Source organism: Ciona robusta, chromosome 14 (assembly GCF_009617815.1).
Source record: "Ciona robusta chromosome 14, ASM961781v2".
NCBI lineage: Eukaryota > Metazoa > Chordata > Ascidiacea > Phlebobranchia > Cionidae > Ciona > Ciona robusta.
Window position 1 is genome coordinate 1,031,916 of NC_143248.1, and position 23,604 is coordinate 1,055,519.

Below are 23,604 nucleotides of genomic sequence, written 5' to 3' on the forward strand. Positions count from 1 at the left end.
TACCGTTTTTCAAAAAGGAAAGAATAACGGAATGTTTATAGCGAGGTCTTGTATATTACACAAAACAAGCTTTACACGACCTGCTTAAAATGTGTCTTAAAAGATATAACTTGTCAGTTTCAGTGCAATTGTTGCCTAATAACCATACTTTACAGATACTTGTGAATTGTTTGCACGTAGACGCCATTAGGGGGTAAAGTATAATACATGTTTTGTTCGTCGTAGAACTAACTGTGTTAGGTTTATCAGAACTAAATTTTCACATAAATGTTGGCAAGCGAATCAGGGTCAAGTCGTTTTGCACGCCATCGGATGCAATAGTTAATCTAGGCCGCCGGTTAATCAAGTTCGACCCAGTTAGGCTTGCACGTGTAAAAGAAACCGGTGTGCATGAAGGAAGCGATTATACCCGGTGTATTTGGGCAATTGTATGGTATTGGGCTGTACTTGAAAAAGAGGTCAGACGAAAAGGTTGAATTTGAAATAGTTCGCCAAAGCGGAAAGTATATATACATATACACAACAAAAACATTAGGATCTCTTAGTGCATAGAGTTTCTGTAAAGCAGAAATTGCAGTCTAGTTTGATCTGCAGCATTTGTGTGACAGATTCACTTAGGAATACCAAGTGGCAGTAATAAAATGCATCTGATTTTCCGGGCGGCGTTGTGCTTTGTATTTCTATTCACTGCTAACGGTAAGTTAAGACGTTTGTGTCTATTTTACTGAACTTATTCTTGCCAACTTTAACAATATAATTTATCATTAAGCATTAAAATGCTGGGATTGCAACAACGCTCAGAGTTACAACGACTGTGTTATAAACGGACGTTTGAAACAGTGCCAGCCAAACCAGGTATGCAAATAACTTACAAATAAAAACATAGACAAATTGCACGATTTTATGATTGCAGATGTCGTGTCAAACGGAAATAAGAAGAGACCCACAAGGAATACGGATATCGAAGGGTTGTAAGAACACACAAGCATGCGAAAACAACGCAAGAAACGTAACAGTTTACTCATAATATCGAAACACTGTGTGATGTTTTATTTTAGTATAAGAAGCGCAGAGGAGGTATGCTTAACTATTAAAACTGCCTCGTTTTTATCACATACATTTTTGAACGGCCGAAAACGTTCGGTATATTCATATAAGCAACACTTTAAATTATTTAAAAATAACAGCAAGAACCCATCACATATATTGGAATACTAAGCAATGTTTATGTTTCTATACAGAACCCGAACCTTTGTAAACCGGAACAACACGGATCCTACTGTGTATGTTGCTGTGAGAACGACAACTGCAACCGAGCAACGAGCGATTGCAGCAAAAGTAAGTAAAAAAGTCCAGCCTACACACAAAATTGAACACCGTATCTTTAACTGCGCAACTTACAGAACCGAAATGTGAGAGACCTACAAACCCAGCAAATGGTGCCGTATCATGTCCTGGAAACGAACTGCTAACACTGAACCAGGAGTGTACATACAGCTGTAACGCAGGTATAAAGTAACGCATACGGCAACCATAACCTATATATATATATATATATATATATATATATATATAACGCTTGGTCGGTACTGTAACTCAACAATAATTCTGCTCTAATCAACGGTTTGGTGTATAGAGTGGGGAAGACAAGACACCTTTAGTACTTAATATCCGAGTATCCCGATCGTGTTTTAAACAATTAACAACGGTCTGTAGGAGTCGTGGGGACACACTTTATGTTTTTTGATTACTACCGAATGGGTCGGATAAATAGAATCAAAAGTGTCCCATCTTTTCCCAGCCTGCTATAAGTGCTTTCAACAGTAAAATAAACAAAATGTTGCGTAGTTTTATACATTTTAAAAACGCTATTAATGGCTATATATATTGTTTGCAGGGTACATACTGGCAGGAAACACAGCAACCAGATGTACCATGACGAATACGAATACTGCAGCTCTTAACAGTCAACCACCGACGTGTAGAAAAGGTGAGAATGTTTGGCGCATTTAACAATATGAAAAAAATAGATAAATAAATGATAAAGTGAGTGAAACTTATAAATCCTCGCGTGACGGGCCAACGGCAGTCGTTATACCGTTAGTGTTTTGTTTCACACTCCTCATACCGGTTTACAACATGAAAGTAATATCGTATATCATCACAGCTCAGTGCACTCCTACACCATTGAACCCGGAAAATGGAGTTTATGAATGCACGGATGCTTCATATCTTGAAAGTAGGTGCGAATATGCTTGTAACCCCGGATTCGCAATCGTTGGCGAAGCGGTATTGACTTGCACGCTTAAGGTGGGGCAGGCATCATGGTCCACACCTCCACCCATTTGCCAAAGTAAGCTACCCTGAATGGTTTTTTATAAGCTTTTCTTTATCGGTTTTATATTTTATTGCGAACCCTAACGTTCGTTTTTCCTGGTGTTGGGGTAATGGGCCAACCCCGGTCTAAATCCTAGGGCCAGTGGCATGTCGCGCTGCGGGACCTCACCCATAAATAACATAATATGTTTTTTTTTTCAGAAGTGACTTGTCAACCGTCACAGCAACCGCCATTAAACGGTGGTATCTCGTGCACGGCTGACAATGCTATTGGGAGTGTCTGTACCTTTCATTGCAACGCTGGATACTCGGTCAACGGGAGTGCTGTTTCAACATGCGAAGACAACTTTGACGGTGACACAGACGGTGTTTGGAGTTCGACCCCACCGACATGCTACCGTCAGAAAAACTTTATTAACAACTTAATCAGAAACAGTATGTTTTATATATTTATATAGGTCAACAATGCAATCCTGCTTCAGTGGACCCCGAAAATGGGGTTTATGAATGCAATGATGGTTCATATCTTGGAAGCAGATGCGAATACAGATGCAATCCAGGATTCGCAATCGTTGGTGTGGCAGTTTTGACTTGCACGTTTACTGAGGGAAACCCTTCATGGTCAACACCTCCACCTATTTGCCAAAGTAAGGTGTTCGGTTTTTATATAGTAAGCTGGCAAGACATTAGGTTTATGTTTACACAGTTGTGTCCTGCGACCTACAACCACCCCCAACAAACGGTGGGGTATTATGTACGGAAGCTCACAACGTTGGAAGTGTATGTACATATGATTGCGATGCGGGATATGCATTGAACGGCAGTGCTGTTTCAAGATGTGTAGATGACTTTGACGGCGACACAGACGGAGTTTGGACTTCGCCACCGCCGATATGCTTCCGTAAGAAATCCGTGTTGGTCTACAGTGCCAGCAGAATAAAGTATAATATGTCTTATATTATATATATACAGGTCACCAATGTAGTCCTCCATTGGCAGACCCCGAAAATGGATTTTATGTATGCAGTGATGGTTCGTATCTTAATAGTAGATGCGAATACGGCTGTAACCCCGGATTCGCAATCGTTGGTGAAGCAGTTTTGACTTGCACGCTTACGGAGGGCAGCCCTTCATGGTCTACACCTCCACCTATTTGCCAAAGTAAGCTATTAAAACTTTCCTACTCATATGTTGTTTTTAATAAAGCAAAAGCCCTAACTGTGTTCCATAATAGTTGTTTCCTGCGACTTACAACCACCTCCAATAAACGGTGGCGTGTTGTGTACGGCTGCACATAACTTTGGAAGTGTCTGTACCTTTCATTGCAACGCTGGATACTCGGTCAACGGTAGCGCCGTTGCAACATGCCAAGACAACTTTGACGGCGACACAGATGGAGTTTGGAGCTCACCACCACCAATTTGTCAAACTGAAACGCAGGATGAGATTCGTGATACAGAACATACAACTCCAAGCCCCGAAAATGGTACCGTATTTCTTCGACTTTTAATAATGTGAAGGCTGGATTTTTATATTGAATAAACTTTTCGTGGGGTTGCATAAACATCCGAAAGAAAGTTTCATACACTCAATATAACTAAACGTGGTCGTTTTTCAGAAGTAACATGCAGCAGCCTCGGCACAGTTGTGAACGGCAACTACACTTGCACCGATCAGTTCTTCTCTAACTCTGTATGCACGTTCCAATGCGATACGGAAAGTGGTTATCATTTAATTCCGGCGAATCATATCAACATACGATGTCTGGAGGATGGTTCATGGGATCAGGACCCTCCATGCTGCGACAGTGAGTTTTTTTAGATACGGAAATCAAAATCAACTTAAAGTATAGCTGTAAAAATACAACAGTGGTGGTATAACGTCGGTACTTTAATAAACTGCCTGAAACACTGCTTAAGAAAAAAACTATTGTTTGGAAATGGCTGTTATAAAACATTTAGTTCCGTTTGAATTTCAGGAAGCTGTCCTCCGTATGCTGCTATGGACTTCGTTCTAATTCTTGATTCATCATCCTCTGTTAAACGAAGAAATTGGAACATAATAAAACGATTTGGCAAAAACATTCTTCAGTATGTTTTACCACTTGTTATTTATTTTAAAAAAATTACCAAGATATTTTTGAAGGGCATTTGATCTTGGGGAAGAAACTGGAAGGATGGCCGTTTTCCGATACAACAAAAGAGTTGACACCAACACGCAAATACTTCTTAAAGACCATCTCAAAAATAGAACAAGTTTTTTCAAAGACTATGATCGCATACCTTATAACGGAGGGGGTAAATAACAATGACACTTTAAACTTTTGACTGTCATGGTCAGTTATTTCATTTTTAGCCATACATGGTTAAGATTTGAAGATGTTCTTAATAAATTGGTTTAAACTCAGGTACATTAACTGGGCAAGCATTGCGCCACGCTAAGAATGTTATATTAGCTGAAGAAAATGGCAACAGGCCTTCTGTTGTCGATGTTGTGTTGACCATTACTGATGGAAGGGCCCAAGATGATGTCGGTAATATTTCAAGGGAACTCAGAGCAAACGGAGCCTTGGTAAGTTTGATGACTGTTGGTTCAAGGCTCGTCGTTACTACCATTGTGGCGCATATGTCTTTGGGCAAGATACTTAACGGGAAGGTGTATAAACACCCCTGTTATAACGACTGTCGTTTTCCGTCCACAAGGATATAGTAGGTATAGTAACATTCATTCATTCAAACTTTGTAAACAAAGCTGGATTTTTAGCACCAGGAGCTCTTGGGACTATATAATGTAAATGTTAAATTAGATAATTTTTTTGCATCTTAGTAGGGTGGGTGAAGATAGAACATATTTTCATACTGATTTTGGTAGCAAACAAAGAACATTCAAAGAATTATAAAACCATATTTTCATGACTCCTATAGATCGTTGTTAGAGTTTAAAACACGATCAGCATATTTGGAGATTATGTGCTAAAGGTGTCCCACTTGCTGTTCAGACTTATGTCATTGGTGTACAACCTGGCAATAAAAAAAAGTTGGACGAAAACGAATTGCTGGAAATCGCTGGCAGGAAAGAGAATATGTTTCTGGTAACGTCAGGTTTTGCAGCATTGGATCAACAGTTTGCTGAGAAATTAAGTCAATCGATTTGCACAAGTCAGTGTGGAAGACCTCCAGTACCAATTGTATCAGCAGGTACAACGGTGGAAGTATTGTATCTTTGTATAAGTTAGCATATTAAAATCAAAGCACAAAATGTAAAAAAAACCATGCAGCAATAATTGAAAGTTTATTAAGCATTGTTTTTCAATGAAAGCCTACTAAAGGCTTCGCGTATAAATTGATGCTTAAAAAGTAAATGAAGTTTTGTTTTTGTAGAAATTCAATGCTTGACATCTCTCTCTGCACCAACCAACGGCTCGATCGTTTGTTCTGATGGTTACAACTTGGGAAGTCGATGCGAGTTCGCATGTGAAGTCACTCCTTGTCAGTCGTTTACACTTGTCGGTAACACTGAGTCAGTATGTTTATCCGAGGATGGACTTACTGCTTCGTGGTCGCACCCTGCCCCAACTTGCATTCGTAAGTAATATGTATAACCGCCGACATGTTAGATGCTATAAACATTCAGGAAATGCATACCAAACATGGCTTGTGTTTTAAAGGTACTCAGTGTAGTCAAGTTCCACCGATTCCAAATGGAAGAATGACTTGCCTTGATGGAAACTTTGTCAATTCTGTTTGCACATTTCATTGCGAAACATCGAATGGCTATTCGGTCTACCCTGAAACCAACAACAAAATTACTTGTTTGAGCAACGGAACGTGGGACAAGCAAGTGCCATGCTGTAGCAGTAAGTCAAGATCTTAACTTTCAACAACTATGATAAAGATGGTTCTCTTCTTAGGACAATGTCCCCCGTATGCAGCCATGGATTTTGTTCTCATTCTTGATTCTTCATCGTCGGTGAAAAGACGGAACTGGAATATTATGAAACGCTTTGGAAAAAATATACTCAAGTATATACGTTTCCCCCTTTGTCTATATATTTGATTCTAACACAAAACATTTCCTATTTAAAGTTCCTTTAACCTGGGTGACGACACTGCAAGAATGGCTGTATTTAGATACAATAAAAGAGTGGATACCAACAGCCAAGTACAACTGAAAGACTTCCCCACCAACAAGACAAAATTATTCCTTGCGTACGATCAGATACCTTACAATGGAGGAGGTATACTGTAGACTTGATATTACATTTTTATTTATTACGGAGTAATATCATTTAGGTACACTAACGGGACAGGCTTTGCGTCACGCCAAAGATGTGATGTTTAGCGAAGAAAATGGGAACAGACCCGGAGTGGTTGATGTTGTTTTGACTATTACTGATGGACGATCTCAAGATCATGTAAGGAATGTATCCCAGGCGCTTAGAGCAAATGGAGTTCTGGTAAGATACTGTAACAACGCTTCAGGGAATTAGTTTACCAATGCTTCCATTTAGACATATGTCATCGGGATACAACCAGGAAACAATAAGAAATTAGACAAGAATGAATTGCTCGATATTGCTGGAAGCAGAGAGAATATGTTTCTGGTGACGGGAGGGTTCAGTGCGTTGGACCAACAGTTTGCTTACAAGTTAAGCAGAAGTATCTGTACAAACCAATGCGGCCAAGAACGACCTGGAGGTCAGTGTTATAAAGTAAATGCTTTATCCTCGCATGGCCGGAAAACGACAGTTTTTATAACACGGACGTATACCCCTCATGCCCACTTAGGAGTTGCCATGTATATGTTACTTTGTGAGTGATTTTTTGAGATTTGTTTTATTTTTTTATGTATGGCATTAAGTACTATGTATGTATTTTTTATGTATGTATTTGTTTTATTTTTTTATGTATGGCACTTATTTGTTTTATTTTTTTATGTATGGCATTAAGTACTATGTATGTATTTTTTATGTATGTATTTGTTTTATTTTTTTTATGTATGGCACTTATGGCATATATCAGTGAGGTTGGCTATAGTTGGCGTAGAGCGACCTAGGATAATGTTTATCATGAAAACACCAAACACTTTTTGTAATTTACGATTCTTAAGAGTTCGTGAATAAGAATGGGAAACCGGAAGTAAAACAACTGATAACATTATTCCCAACACAGAAATAACTTGTGATCCTGAGCAAACATCGCTTACGAACGGGGGTGTTACTTGCACAAGTAGCAACCATTTAAACAGCGAATGTAGTTTCACATGTAACGATGGGTATATGTTGTCTGGATCGGCAACATCGACATGTAATATCAACCTAGAAGACAATGAACATGGATCTTGGAGCAACGAGCCACCAGTATGTCAAGGTAATCTGAACACTTGTGCATTTCTCCTATTTACTAAACTGTATTATAATGGAAACGTTTCTGCTGCAGAAATACTATGCACTGCTCAGAACGGCCCAATGAACGGCCACACAAGTTGTGCAGGTGATGTTTCTATTGGGACTGTGTGTTCTTTTATATGTCCTTCCACATACAAATTGGTGGGTGAAGCTTCATCAACTTGCGAAGAAGTTTCAGGAAATCCACTTGGAATTTGGAGCAATGACGTTCCATTATGTCAACGTAAGTACATCTATGGTCATATGACGAGACATAACATGGGAACTTTATATTTATTTGTCAGAGTTGTCGCAATAATCTTCAACTTAGTATAGCTCGTAACCTTTGTATCTGTTACCACCTTAACTGTATTCCAATGGTGTATACCTAAAAGCAGCTATTTAAATAACAAAGATATATTTCCAGCCATTGTGTGCATGCCTCAGCAAACAGCACCAACAAATGGAGATGTGTCTTGTGATGACGATAACCTTCTATATAGCGTGTGTACTTTCACTTGCAATAGTGGCCACGTCTTGATTGGATCACCAACGACAAGCTGCAACTTTGGTAATACAACCACTGATGGAGTTTGGAGTCACAATGCTGCAGTTTGTCAAGGTTATTACCAAACAATTCAGATTAGTTTAATGTCAAGCATAGAGAAACTAGACGTTATCGTCATTTTGTTTTAGAAATCTTATGTACTGCTCATGTGGCCCCTGAAAATGGTGGAACCAGTTGCATAGGAGAAGTAGCTTTAGGAACTGTGTGTTCTTTCTCGTGTTCTGAGGGTTACAGACTCCTGGGGCCATCTTCGTCGACTTGTGGAGAAAACAACAATGCCGGAACATGGAACAAAGAAGCACCAACTTGTGAACGTAAGCCATTTGATAATAATGTTGTGTATTATATAATTTTGTGTTAAGAAGCTATTTGAATGTAATGTAACTTAATTTATCTTTGCGTGGCTGTAAAACGACAGTCGTTATCATACGGGTTTAACACCTCATGCCAGCTTACGAGTTACCATGTATGTTACTTTATTGGTGATTTTTAGATGACTGACTTTTGTTACACAGGATTATCATGCTCTCCAACGCCCGAAGCCCCCTCTAATGGAAATGTATCGTGCAGTGATGGTGATTTCATAAACAGCATATGCTCATTTACTTGCAGTACGGGCTTTACAATAAATGGACCAACTTCAACGACATGTCAAACTAACGATTCAAGTGAGGTAGATTGGAACAAACCTGCGCCTGTCTGTCAGCGTGAGTAGGCTATAATATACGTAGTATTATATATATATATAACATGTAGCATTATTTTTAAAGATTTGTATACGTATGGCTGACACACTTCATATATATATATCAGTGAGGAAGGCTATAATCCGCGTAGAGCGACCTGGAATAATGTTTGGTTTATCATGAAAACACCAAACACTCCATGTAATTTAAGATTCTTAAGAGTTCGTGATAAAAAGAAGCCAGCATTAAAACAACTGATAACATTATTTCCAACACAGAAATAACTTGTAATCCTGAGCAAACCTCGCTTCCGAACGGGGGTGTTACTTGCACGAGTAGCAACCATTTAAACAGCGAATGTAGTTTTGCATGTAACGATGGGTATATGTTGTCTGGATCGGCAACATCGACATGTAATATCAACCTAGAAGACAATGAACATGGATCTTGGAGCAACGAGCCACCAGTATGTCAAGGTAATCTGAACACTTGTGCATTTCTCCTATTTACTAAACTGTATTATAATGGAAACGTTTCTGCTGCAGAAATACTATGCACTGCTCAGAACGCCCCAATGAACGGCCACACAAGTTGTACGGGTGACGTTTCTATTGGGACTGTGTGTTCTTTTATATGTCCTTCCGCATACAAATTAGTGGGTGAAGCTTCATCAACTTGCGAAGAAGTTTCAGGAAATCCACTTGGAATTTGGAGCAATGACGTTCCATCATGTCAACGTTAGTATATTCTATAATCATTTGAAGAGACATAACATGGACACTTTATATTTATACGTCAGAGTTGTCGCAATAATCTTCAACTTAGTATAGCTCGTAACCTTTGTATCTGTTACCACCTTAACTGTATTCCAATGGTGTATACCTAAAAGCAGCTATTCAAATAACAAAGATACATTTCCAGCCATTGTGTGCACGCCTCAGCAAACAGCACCAACAAATGGAGATGTGTCTTGTGATGACGATAACCTTCTATATAGCGTGTGTACTTTCACTTGCAATAGTGGCCACGTCTTGATTGGATCACCAACGATAAGTTGCAACTTTGGTAATACTACCACTGATGGAGTTTGGAATCACGATGCTGCAGTTTGTCAAGGTTATTACCAAACAATTCAGATTAGTTTAATGCCAAGTATAGAGAAACTAGACGTTATCGTCATTTTGTTTTAGAAATCTTATGTACTGCTCATGCGGCCCCTGAAAATGGTGGAACCAGTTGCATAGGAGAAGTAGCTATAGGAACTGTATGTTCTTTCTCGTGTTCTGAGGGTTACAGACTCCTGGGGCCATCTTCGTCGACTTGTGGAGAAAACAACAATGCCGGAACATGGAACAAAGAAGCACCAACTTGTAAACGTAAGCCATTTGATAATAACGTTGTGTATTATATGATTTTGTGTTGAGAAGCTATTTGGATGTAATGTAACTTACTTTATCTTCGCGTGGCTGTAAAACGACAGTCGTTATCACACGGGTTTAACACCTCATGCCAGCTTACGAGTTACCATGTATGTTACTTTATTGGTGATTTTTAGATGACTGACTTTTGTTACACAGGATTATCATGCTCTCCAACGCCCGAAGCCCCCTCTAATGGAAATGTATCGTGCAGTGATGGTGATTTCATAAACAGCATATGCTCATTTACTTGCAGTACGGGCTTTACAATAATTGGACCAACTTCAACGACATGTCAAACTAACGATTCAAGTGAGGTAGATTGGAACAAACCTGCGCCTGTCTGTCAGCGTGAGTAGGCTGTGATATACGTAGTATTATATATATATAACATATGGAACGTTGCATTGTACAGCAATTATGTGCCAGCCACCTCAAAATGCACCAACTGACGGCTCTGTGTCTTGTACGAACGAAAACCATCTCGACAGCGTGTGTACGTTCACATGCAGTCAATCGTATGCCATAATTGGTGCTGCTGTTACTTCATGTATGAATGATGGTAATGGGGATGCAATGGGAGAATGGTCTGTTCTGCCACCAATATGTGAACGTGAGTCCAAAGTAAACAATTGGCATCATTAACCAAACATATACTTTCGTCAAAGAGAAGGTTCAGTAGAAGTATAAGTGTATTCAAAAATCCCTTGATCTTTTACTAAAATTCACTCCATAGAGGGTCACATAAATAAATCTAGCCGCAACAGCAATGCGTTACTAATTGCATACCGGCCTGTAGTTACCTGACCAACATGTTATTTATTCTGCAGGCAAACGCTGTCCTACACCCCCATCAGCACCATTGAATGGATTCATATCCTGCACACCAGAACTATATGTTGGTTCGTCGTGTGAATTTGAATGCGATCAATATCACAGACCAGTTGGTCCGTTGTACATTACATGCGTCGATCAGGAGAATGCTGCTCCGGCATTTGACAATACAGCTCCAGTTTGTGAAAGTAAGACACATATCATATTGGAAACGATTGCTACTCTGTGTTCTATTAAATGAAGTTGTGCGTCAACGACTTTTCGATTATAACGAAAGTATTTCGAAAGTATTTTGTTATAATGTCTCCTATTATAACAAGATACTAGATAATGTGTATGGAAATTGCTAAAGTTATACATTGTATTTTCAAAGGGATTGAGTGCGATGCAATTTCGTCTCTAAAGAACGGCCATATCAACTGCACAGATGACAACTTTGTAAACTCTGTATGTACCTTCCAATGTGATTCTTCCAATGGTTACTTCTTATTCCCAGCCAACGAAACGACGTCAACGTGCTTGAACGATACAACATGGAATAAACCAACACCTTGCTGTGCTCGTACGTAGAAACTGCAGATGTTGTATATTAAATTGCCCTAATATGTATTATCAGTGTGAAAGAGTTCTTCTGGCAATTGTTTGTTCTGTGATCTTAAATTTGCTTTGTGGTATTACTAACATGTAAGTGTGAAAGATCTTCTGGCATTTGTTTGTTTTGTGATGTTGAGATCTCTTTCACATTTCCACACCCATCTATATAACAGGTAGTTGCCCACCATACGCATCAATGGACTTTGTCATGGTTGTCGATTCTTCTTCTTCAATTGGGAGAAAGAATTGGAGGATTATGAAGGAGTTTGGAAGAAACGTTTTGAAGTAGGTTATAAGCTTGTACAGTTATATGCTTTAACAATTAAAACGACATATTGTATATGAACATGGGCAGCGATTTTTTTCACTTTGTAAATGTCAGTGTATTCTTAAATAAAACGTACGTGAAAGTTAAAATATGACTCACATAAAGGTTAAACTACAACGCGTTGTTCACGATAATACAGATACCGTCAACCAGGGGGGCGGGCCCACCGGGAATCGACGCCAGTGTATAAAAATCAACACAGATTAACTAAAACCCCTAATTTTAAAAAACCACAAACTAAAATAACAAATACCAGTGTATGAACACCCGTGTTATAGCGACTGTCATTTTCTGGTAATTTTAGAACATACCACAAACTAAAAAAACAGTATTATCACATGAACTATTTTTCTTTTCAGTACATTTGTTTTAGCTGAAGACGCAGCAAGAATGGCTGTGTTTCGATACAACAGAAAGGTTGACAATGTAACACAGGTCTTACTTAACGATCACATTGGTGACAAGGATGCGTTTTTGGCAGCCTACGACAGAATCAACTACAATGGTAGAGGTATGTACAAACTTTTAAAACTGATACATGTAGCAATTACAGAAATATTTAGCAACTGAGTTGTTCGTAATAAAGCAAATTGATCACCCAAACAGAAATAGAAACCTTCAATACTAAGTGCTAGCTATATATGACATAGATCACTTTTGTTATAACAAATAAGTTACATTTATTCAATCACAGTTACCATTGTGGGCAAATGTTTCCTTGGGCAAGATAATTAACGGCAATTGCTCCAACAGAGGGGTCACTAATGAGTTCTAAATTATTCGCTATACAAAAAAAAACAATTACTAACAAAGTTATATACTTGGTAATTCTTAAGCAAGCACAAGGTGTATGAAACCAAACACCCGTGTTACAACGATTGTCGTTTTCCGGCCACGCTAGGATAAATCAAGTTACATTTATTCAATTAAAGGTACATGGACTGGCCAGGCCTTACAACATGCAAAGGACGTTATGTTAGCTGCTGAAAATGGAAACCGAGCTGATATTAAAGATGTTGTGTTGACAATTACTGATGGGCGTGCACAAGATAACGTTGTTGACATTTCTAAACAATTAAGAGATATGGGAGTCCTGGTAAATATTTAAACGTGGTATAATTTGGCAATGCTTGAAAACATGTGTAGTGATGTTACTAGATTTGACGTAATTTAGTTTTCAGAAAGCGCAAACTTTAAAAAATAATTGGTGCATTATATATAAATATATATAAAGTAAACATTAATGTGCCAACTCTGGCCTACATTCCAGAGTTTCTCAAACGACAATCAAACTCATATAAAATAAATGGATCTAGAAGTTAAAAACATAAACAGCCAGTTTTGGCTTATGAGTATAAAGGACAAATTGAATTAAATTTATAATAACTGTTTGTCCATAACAGACATACGCAGTGGGCATCGTGCCGGGGAACAAAAAAGCGATCGATCGCAACCAACTAATAGCAATAGCTGGGTCAGAAGAAAACCTGTTTATGGTTGAATCTGGGTTTCAAGGTCTGGATGAACAATTTGCATCCAAGTTAGCAAGGTCTATTTGCACCAACCGTTGTGGAAGTACCTTGCAATAAACTTGTGTTTACTGAGAGTAAACAAGATTGTAAACCAACAATGCAGAAACGAATGTTTGAATAAGGTTGCAAATTGAAAAAATAATAAAATGTCTGCTGCTGATATTTTGCTTTGGGTTGGCAGTTATTTTATATATAAATTAATTGCTAATACCAAATACACACTTGACAAGGTTATTTAGTTGCTAGTTTATGTGCATTTTTTCTTACACATTAATAATTGACTTATAAGTTACGAGTCAGATGAAATGGCAGTTGGTATTTATTGACTAATGTCTGGATGATTTAATGCATTGAGATAATGTCAAAGACAGTGTAGTTAAAAACCTCAATCTTAAATAACAGCTACTAAGATAAGCACATATATATATATATTGATATATGTATACATCAAACAAGGAAATAATACAATAATGTGCTTGACAAATATACAGAAAGGAGTAACAATTACCTATGCATTACAAAGCAGTCACTTATTTAGTAAGACGTTAATTTCAACTAGATTTAAGTATAGTCTTGGTTGGAAAGATAGCCATGTCGGGTATCATACCTCGCTGCGATGATCAAAAAGGTAAAGTATGCAATATCTATAAAAACAACTTCAAATTGTATGAACACCAAATAATTCAGACATGGAAGCCGTTTCTATATTGGATATGGACACAGAGGGCGAAGGGTTTCGATTGAAATGTGATGTTTTTGAAGAAATATTCGAAAACGTACAAGACCTTCCAGTAGCGATTATATCCGTTGCTGGGCCATTTCGTAGAGGAAAGTCGTTCTTGTTGAATGTGTTATTGCAGTATTTAATGGAAAATCAGGTTCAATTGTTAAAGTTGAGTTGGAATATGATGCTAACCTAATGTGATTTTAGTCGCAAAAATGGCATAAAAATGGAGACAAAAAAATACCAAACGTTTTTCATTCGCGCGGAGGATCAGAAAGAAACACTGTTGGGATTCACATCACAAACAAACCTTTTATGTTGGAAACAAGCGATAAGAAGGTAGAAAAAACAGAGAATAATTTAACTATACGATATCCCATTTTATAATTTAGTTAAAAACACTCCAAACTGTACATTTTTTGTAATACAGTAGGTTGAGAGAAGGTGGGACACCCTTGAACTCCAATGTCTTGTCCAATTTGGTAGTAAACAAAAAAAAGCAAAGAATTATAAAACTATATCCTTACAACTCCCATAGACCGTTGTTAATTGTTTAAAACACAATCAGTATATTTGGATATTATATGTTAAAGGTGTCCCGTCTTCCCCTACTCCACTATATTTATTTAGTTTGTATATAAGAATACTGTTTGTGTTTGCTTTACAGAAAGTTGCCGTGTTTTTGATGGACACACAAGGAATGTTTGACACCAAAACAGGAGCCAAAGATTGCTCAACTATATTTGCTTTGAGCACTTTACTAAGTTCTGTACAAATATACAACCTTACTGCTCAGATTCAAGAGAATGATCTTCAACAGTTAGAGGTAACAACAAAACATGGCTTATGTAAGAAACACATATCAACACACCAAAACTAATACCAAAGTAGCATATTCAATTTTTTAGGTGAATTTGTAGCTACGAAATAATAGTAGCTCTGCAACACTTGCGTCATTAACTTAAACTTCTGCCAATCCCTTTGGAAAAATTTTACAAATTAATTTATGCTCATCTTTTTCAGGTTTTTACAAGTTACGCTAGATACGCAGCTGAAAAGAAACAGCATGCCAATGCATCGTCTCCTCCCTTTCAGGTTAGGGTAAAGAAACATAACCGTATTTCATTCCATTATTTAGTTAAAACGCTCCGGACTCTACATTTTTTAAATTTCAATATATTTTGCAAAACTTTGTAAAATATTTAATTACTTATAAAAAGAACAAAATATATTGTTTAGGGTCTTATTTTTCTGATTCGAAACTGGGAAATGACAGATTTTGACAATGGAATTAAAGGGGGTAAAAAGTATTTGAAAACAGTAACAGAAGTTCAATTAGAAGAGAACAGAATGGTGCGACAAAATTTGAAAACTTCATTTTCCCAAGTTAGTTGTAGTCTGATGCCACATCCAGGAAAAACGGTCGCTTTGCGAAAAGCGAAAGATGACAGTGCGATTTCAATTTGTGGTAATAGTTGTACTATGCACTTATGAGTGAATTGTACAGTGAAACTGGTATTGTTTACACAGATATAGACAAAGAATTTTTAGAAACTGCCGACGGTTTAGCAAAACAATTGTTCAAGAAGGAAAATGTGATTGTAAAGAAACTTAATGGTATCACGATCACTGGTGAAGGTCTCATCGATCTGGCAATCGAATATACGAAAATACTTAGCAGTGGTGAAATGCCAAAAGTGATAAATTTACTTGAAGTAAGTAAACAGTCTTAAACTTAAATTTAGGGGTGTCGTGGAAAAGTAGCGCACCTGCCTGTAACCAAAGGTAAGGGATCAAGGCTTGTCACTGTTATCTTTTTGCGAGTATGTATCCATGGGCAAGACACTTTACGATAATTACTCCAATCCAGTGGTCACTAATAAGTTGTCCAAATTATCCGCCATATATAAAAAACAATCACCCACAAAGTCACATACATGGTAACTCTAATATTACATGCTTAGTCTAATTTCAGGCAAACGATCGGGTAGAATTTGTGAGAAATATTGAAGTGTTTATTGATGAATATCGTAAAGACATGCTTAATAAGGTAAGTTTTCAGCATTTAACTATAATGTTTTATGTAATACAAAGTCCGACCCTATAGCAAAGTGGTTTGAATGCCTGCTTCTAACCTAGAGGTAATGGGTTTAACACTCGCCGCTGTTAACATTGTGTTAATCACCAACAAAGTTACATGCATGGTAACTCGTAAGCTGGCACTCGATGTATGAAACAGAACACCTGTGATATAATAAAACAGTCGTTTTCCGAACACGCAAGGATAAAGCAAGTTACAATTGATTACAAACATTCCACATAATACACAGGTAGGGGAAGTTTACCACGATCCTGAAGCATTGAAACGAATGAATGAAGTCCATCTTGCAAACGCGGTGGCTAAATTTGAAGAGCATGATAAAGTGGATGATGAGACAAGTTCAATTTACAAAGAAAAGTTGGAAACTGGAATAAGAAGAGTTTTTCTGGAGATTCAGGCAGAAAATAATACAAGAAAGGTAAAAATGGCAATCGCTTAATTAAGTTAATTTATTACATTTTTTAACAATAATAAACAACGTTTCGAGCTGCAGTTTAAAGCCTAAACAAATTGTCATCTTTTGTTTCTTTTTGATTTAGTTTTTGTTTCGAACAGCATTATTCATTTGTTCTTTTCAAATTAAAGTTATAACATTGAGCTTATTAAATACTCTATAGGAAAAGGTTAAAATTCTAATTTTCGAGGCCGCAACAGAAGCAGGAAACGTCTACAAAAAGCATTTGGATTCGGTAGGTTATGTTGTGAATGATAAATATTCTGTGTTCTAATATAGTACTGTGGGGTAAGATTAGACGCCTTTAGCGCATAATATCGTTTTCTAAACAGTTAACACAGTCTACGGGATTCGTGAGGATACGAATGTTTTTGTTTCTGAAAAGAAAAAGGTGTCCTATTTTCCCTCATCCCACTATATGAATAATATGGCTTCCAATACTATTAGGTTTATGCAGTTTAAGATACCAGTAAATTTACAATATTACAGTACGCCTGCGGCAAATACATGGAAAAGTTAGATAAAGGAGCAGCACATGCTAAAAGTGAATCGCTAAAAGCTTTTAAGAAGCTCACACGCCAGTACGACCGGGATTTGGTTAAAGTATATGAAAGGGTGTTCCACTTAGCAGTTGAAGGGAAGCACAAAGAATTTGAAGCTCAAAATGGAAAACTAAAGGTTTCTAACTTATACAAGTTATTTTGCAATATTTACATTAATTTCTCTGTATGCAGGAAATCACTGAAAAAGATCTGGAACTTTTGTTCTCCGCTTTAAAGCGGAAATATACACCGAAAATGAACCAGGTGATTGAAGATTAACATATGGAACAAGAAATCATTAACCTATACAAAAATTGCTCCAACCCAGGGGTCACTAATGGAGTGTCCAAATAATGAGCCATACACAAACAAAAATGAAAAAAATCCCCTAAAAAATATCACCCACAAGTAACATACATGGTAACTTGTAAGCTGGCACGAGGTATATGAAACAGAACACCTGTGTTATTACGACTGCTGTTTTCCGGCCACGCGGGGATAAACTAAGTTACATTTATTCAAATTCGAACATCCTTAAAGCAACTACTGTCTACTGTTCCATTGCAGGCATTATCGCACAACAAAACAAGTTCCAAGCTAAATCAAGCACACGATGAAGCTTTATCTCAAGTTTTGCAAGAATACAATGATACTGAGATTGGGAGGGAAACGGAATACAAAGTTGCAAAAGAAAAAGTTTTAAAACAAGAGTTACTCGAACAGTTTTATAACTACAAGAAAAAGTATGACGTAAGTACCGCATCATGTGATGGGGTAATGGGCCAACTCCGGCCTAAATCCTATCACCCATGGCAAGCCACGCTGCAGGTCCTCACCAACATAGAATAGATAATGTGAATACATGATATCATTCATTATACCCATCTGCTACGTAAAGTAAGAGGTCCTGTACGCCACTACAACAGATTACTGCTATAGACAGACTGCTGTAAGCTTGACTAAATTAATAATTTAATCAACCAAAAAGTAAAATACGTGCGAGACATGTCAACTCGTAAAATCACAGGAATTAAACTACATAAAATCTACAAACCTAAGGAATATACAAACTATAAAGAAAATGACAGGAGTAAGGACATCACACAGCAAACAATTAATACAAACATAAAAAAACTACAATTAATACAAACATAAAACAACGAAAAAATAAATGTTACCTATGTGGTTTAAGTAAAAAAACTTTTTTAAACAACTTTTTGCCACAACAGTGAAAAACCTATGTGCTTAGTTAGTTTGGTTACACACACCTTTACATATACATACATGTATGAGGGGGCGTATATATTTTAAACTACTTCAATTAAAGGAAATACTGGACAGTGATATCTCAGCTGTGGTTCAACAAGCAAAATGTAGATACGTGGAGTGCATACGAACGGTGAGTTTGGATACTTTATATAATTAAATACATATGGGTGTGGCAGTCAAGTGAAATGCATTTTAAAAATGCGAAAAATATAATTTTTATTTTTTATGTAAACGCTTTCTAATAATACTTGCAGTTAAGTCGCGATAAATACATGGAAGAAGAAGAAATATCTTTAGCTCATAATCAAGCTGTCAGTGCTGCCATGGAAGTTTTGGTTAATGTTGAACAAACTAGGGGAGTGGAGTTTGCACAGTCGTGTAAAATAAAAATTGAAACACTGATGGATTGCGAGAAGAAGTCACTCGACATCACTAATGATTTCCACAAGGTGAACTTTAATGAAAAATCCCCGAAAAAATAATCATTAATCACCCACAAAGTAAAATACATGGTAACTTGTAAGCTGGCACGAAGTGTATGAACATCCGTGTTATAACGACTGTAATTTTCCAGCTACGCGAGAATAATGTAAGTTACATTCATTTATTTAAAATTTCTTACAGATGCGAGCCGAAAACCAGTTTTTCCAGAACAGGAAAGCTATGGAGAAGCAATACTTTCAAGCTATTATGGTAAAAATAAACCCTATACTTATACATAAAACTTTAAATAGGATTTATATACTATTAGGTGTACAAAATATAATTTATAACTGTTATCTTTTACTGGCCAGATATTGCCATATGGACAACAAAAATTATATATATATATATAATACATAATTTCGTACGCCGCTACTTTTGCAACTGTACCTACTTTTTTAATATACATTTGAATTTAAGCATACTATAGGTATTAAATGGCAAATATATGGAAGAAAATGAGCTTCAGCTAAAACATAATAAGGAGAAAGAAAGTGCAATGCAAACATATCGTGGTTTTAAAACTCCACCAAACAAGGAATTTCAAGAACACGAGAAAGCTTTGGAGCTCGTGATTCAACAAATGTTTGAAAAGGCGAAGGAAAACAACTCTCAATTAAAGGTAAGAATACAAGAGAGCACAGCTCTAATGAATGAGCACGTATTATAATTAGCATGATTTTAATTTAGTTAACTGTTTTACCCTAAAAGCGATAAATAAACAAAGAATAAAACAAATTCTCTCACCTAACCTTGACAATATAGCCTACAGGTCTAAAACTAAACGCATGAAATTGAAGTTTTCGTAGGAAGAGTCTCTATTTCATTAAGACTCTAGCACAGGCTCATTAATCGTTAATTATGCGCGGTTTTAATTCTAGGCATAGTTTGAAAATTATTAAATATAGTTTATAATTTGATTTTAGTCAAGAGATATTAGACTAGAAATGTTAGAATAAGAACTGAGATAGTGCGGAAAAAGATACCGAAGTAACAACAACAATTATTTAACAAAAAGGAATTAAATGACCACTTACTTGTTCAATAAATATCCCATGTTCAATTCCTTGTTGCCATTGTCATGCATAGAAACCATCTGTCAGCTTTTCTTGGGCTTGCTCTACCTAATAAATCATATTCGGAACACAATATGAATTATAACGTACAAGAAAAAGATAAATACTGGTGCATTTCAGTTTTCCTTTAAACCACCTATTCTAATAACTCAAGTGACAGCGTTAACCAATGTAAAGAACCAGAAAGTATAGTTATCCTATACAAGTATAAAGTATATCCTATCACCTAGAGGTAATGGATTCAAGGCTCGTTGCGGCTGACTATAAATGAATGAATGAATGTAACTTACTTTATCCTCGCGTGGCCGGTAAACGACAGTCGTTATCACACGGGTTAACACCTCGTGCCAGCTTACGAGTTACCATGTATGTTACTTTGTGGGTAATTTTTTTGGTTTTTTTTATGTATGGCTGATAATTTAGACAACCCATTAGTAACCACTGGGTTGGAGCAATTGCCGTTAAGTGTCTTGCCCAAGGACACATACGCCCACAATGGTAGCAGCGTCGAGCCTTGTACCCATTACCTCTGGGTTACAGGCAGGCGCACTAACCACTACACCACGGCGCCGGACAAATTAATGGGTTGTTCAAATTATTAAACAATTACATTATATTTTCCGAAGTTAAATTATCCATCTGTACAGTGCTGAGTAGTAACAGTAGGTACTAACCTCATTTCGCAATGTGAATTGCCTTCTTCGTGGAAGAATTGCCGGCGTTTATCAACTGGATTTGTTTGTGTGGAAGATTGGAAGCGAGCACCATATAACCCTGACAGTATAGCGCCCAAACTATGTTGTAGACGATTTTTAAACAAAACCAAACGAAACCGAAACACTGCTCCAGTGCTGCGTAGTTTTAAAACTAACAATAAAAATAAAAACTTAAGTTGGTCAGTAGGGAGAGTCCCGATTTCATGAAGGTTTTACACACATTTTACGCTTTTGCACAGAATGGCATTTTGTACGGTTGGTAATCCCATATGTCATACAACGAATGTAGTTCCACCGTAACGTAGCATCTTTTCGTTTTTGACATATCCTTTTTTACCGTAAGCAAAACAACAAAATAAGTTTGTTACTTGCAGGCCAATATGAACAAGAAACTAGATGTCTTCTACAACGAGTTGTCGACTGATTATTTCCATATAATGTGTCGGGTAAATTTGTTTGCTCATATATATTGTAGGGTGGGGGAAGATAGGATACCTTTTCGTTCTATTTTTCCGACCCATTTGGTAGTAAACCAAAACAATTAAAGAATAAAACTGTATCATCACGACTCCGATAGACCATTGCTTATTGTTGTTTAAAACACGATCAGGATACTTGGATATTATTTGCTAAAGGTGTCCCGACTTCCTCTACCCTACTGGCGCCTGTTCAACTCATAGGCTATGGCCTCACACCAATGTTCATCTTCAGGTATCTCGCAAACGGTTTGCAACCAACAGTACACTTGAATGTGCGCATGATGAGTTCATACGTTTAGTGAAAAATGAAATGGAAGACGCACTGCCTTTTGCAAACATCCGTCAAAGGGCAATCGAAACATGTGAAAAAAATCTAAGCGAGCATCTGCTAGATATTAAAAAGACGACAAACGTTCTGTGGAATGCTGTGTCTGATGGTGTGAGTGGGGTCGTCGGTGCTTTTGTTATGCGCAAGACACCTGTTAAGTTCAACGTAAAGGCTGGCGATCTGGTGTCGATTAAATACCTCCGAGGCATGTAAACAAACTGCACACGACAAGCACAGATATTTATAAGCGTAATTGCTCTTATCTGTTGAATTTGCAATGCGCGTAAAATGTGCGTGTATACTGTATACCCTATATTATTATATTTATTGATTCGTAGTGTGTCGTTATTTGATAGTAATAGATTGTACATAACAAAAATATATTCGTTTTACCACAAAATGTGAACAGTTTGGTGCACATACTCCTTAAACATTATTCAAAGCTCTGCGCAAATAAGGGAATTGTTATAACAACTATAGTGGAGTGGGGGGAGATGGGACACCTTTTCATATTTTTTTCGTCTCGTTTAGTGGTAAACAAAGAACATCCAAAGGCCGTTGTAAATTGTTTAAAACACGATCAGGATATTTGAATATTATGTGCAAAATGTGTCCCATCTTCCCCCACCCTACTACTTCATCAAAAGAGAAGTATTAGGTTATAGTTTCGAGCATAAAACAATATCTTTAAGTTATCAATATTATCAGGTTTAACACTCGAATATCAATAAATGCCTTTACTTGAATACTATGAAATTAGAGGTTTTATTTGAAATTGGGGTCTATATTATCATGTATCGACAGAATGACTGTATGAATGTAACTTACTTTATCCCGCGTAGCCAAAAACCGACAGTCGTTATAACAGGGGTGTTCATACACTCCGTGCCATCTTACAAATTACCACGTATATGTTACTTTGTGGGTGATGCATGAATGAACTAACGTATTTACATTTACATATATTCTGTTTAAACATTTGATATTGACAATGTTTACGCACAGCACAAAGTTCTTGATTTTACTTGATATTTGTTTGTTCCATACATTTGAACGTTGGTACGGTATGTTTGTGAAAGATAAGACCGATAACTTTGCAGATCTTATTTGCTCTGCATGCAATATATGCAAGTCATTCAGCTATGAATGTATATAACTTGTTATATCCTCGTGTGGCCAGAAAACAACAGTCGTTATAACACGAGCGTTCTGTTTTATACCCCTCGTGCCAGCTTACGAGTTACCACGTATGTAACTTTGAGGGTGATTTTTTTTGTATTTTGTTTCAGCTAAAAGTTAGTTTTTAAACCAATAACAGTAAATTTTCTATTAAGATCTTTAATATAGATTTAATTAGTTTATACGTCACACCATGTCAGGCAAGTTGCCATATACCGTGGATGACGTCAAAGGTAAACATTTCAATATTCATTACATTTGGGTGTAACAGTGACATCTATTACACAATAAGTTTATTCTATTTTTAACTTTTGTTATGTGAGCTTGGCGTAACCTGTTGTGTTGTGGTATGCGTACCCAAACAACATAATTAAATGACAACATGATATATAGTAGGGTGAGGAAATATGGGACACCTTTATAGCACATAGTATCCAGATATCCTGATTGTGTTTTAAACAATTAACAACGGTCTATTGGAGTCGTGGAATACGGTTTTATAATTCTTTTAAGTGTTCCGTGTTTAGTACCAAATGAGACGAGAAAATAGAATGGATAGGAGTCCCATCT

General features: G+C 37.0%; 2 protein-coding genes and 1 long non-coding RNA gene across 5 annotated transcripts; 2 read left to right on the top strand and 1 right to left on the bottom strand.

Annotated features, from left to right (window-relative positions):
- The first annotated feature begins 226 nt into the window (after positions 1-226).
- LOC149724730 (complement receptor type 1-like) lies at positions 227-13,845 on the top strand. Of its 2 annotated transcripts, XM_089891993.1 has the most exons (40): positions 229-696; positions 770-855; positions 914-1,009; positions 1,242-1,338; positions 1,404-1,508; positions 1,898-1,990; positions 2,168-2,353; positions 2,539-2,736; positions 2,796-2,984; positions 3,044-3,238; positions 3,310-3,498; positions 3,572-3,823; positions 3,956-4,144; positions 4,316-4,427; positions 4,483-4,634; positions 4,745-4,908; positions 5,336-5,534; positions 5,718-5,921; positions 6,005-6,193; positions 6,248-6,359; positions 6,423-6,574; positions 6,630-6,793; positions 6,848-7,034; positions 7,509-7,706; positions 7,776-7,967; positions 8,151-8,345; positions 8,420-8,605; positions 8,807-8,998; positions 9,256-9,453; positions 9,523-9,714; positions 9,899-10,093; positions 10,168-10,353; positions 10,555-10,746; positions 10,811-11,008; positions 11,226-11,417; positions 11,603-11,791; positions 11,997-12,108; positions 12,511-12,662; positions 13,084-13,247; positions 13,555-13,845. In XM_089891993.1, the coding sequence occupies exons 1-40, from the start codon at positions 642-644 to the stop codon at positions 13,738-13,740; spliced, it is 6,684 nt and encodes a 2,227-aa protein (XP_089748119.1). In that variant the 5' UTR covers positions 229-641; the 3' UTR covers positions 13,741-13,845. The 2 variants fall into 2 exon arrangements, with proteins under 2 accessions (XP_089748120.1, XP_089748119.1); XM_089891994.1 differs by lacking the exons at positions 8,420-8,605; positions 8,807-8,998; positions 9,256-9,453; positions 9,523-9,714; positions 9,899-10,093 and having other exon boundaries at positions 227-696.
- Positions 13,049-21,402, bottom strand: LOC149724731 (uncharacterized). 2 transcript variants are annotated; one of them, XR_016386469.1, is made up of 3 exons: positions 21,007-21,402; positions 20,294-20,380; positions 13,049-17,175 (listed from the first exon to the last, which is right to left on the bottom strand). It is a non-coding gene; the product is annotated as an uncharacterized LOC149724731 (long non-coding RNA). The 2 variants fall into 2 exon arrangements; XR_016386470.1 differs by having other exon boundaries at positions 13,049-16,807; positions 21,007-21,400.
- LOC149724732 (uncharacterized) lies at positions 14,171-23,416 on the top strand. The gene is made up of 19 exons (XM_089892031.1): positions 14,171-14,311; positions 14,371-14,561; positions 14,615-14,746; positions 15,075-15,233; positions 15,431-15,502; positions 15,647-15,875; positions 15,938-16,122; positions 16,383-16,457; positions 16,738-16,926; positions 17,126-17,197; positions 17,452-17,640; positions 17,697-17,768; positions 18,072-18,254; positions 18,832-18,903; positions 19,028-19,222; positions 19,398-19,466; positions 19,687-19,878; positions 21,423-21,494; positions 21,760-23,416. Exons 1-19 carry the CDS (start codon positions 14,275-14,277, stop codon positions 22,066-22,068), a joined length of 2,694 nt encoding a protein of 897 aa, XP_089748157.1. The 5' UTR covers positions 14,171-14,274; the 3' UTR covers positions 22,069-23,416.
- The last annotated feature ends 188 nt before the right edge of the window (positions 23,417-23,604 follow it).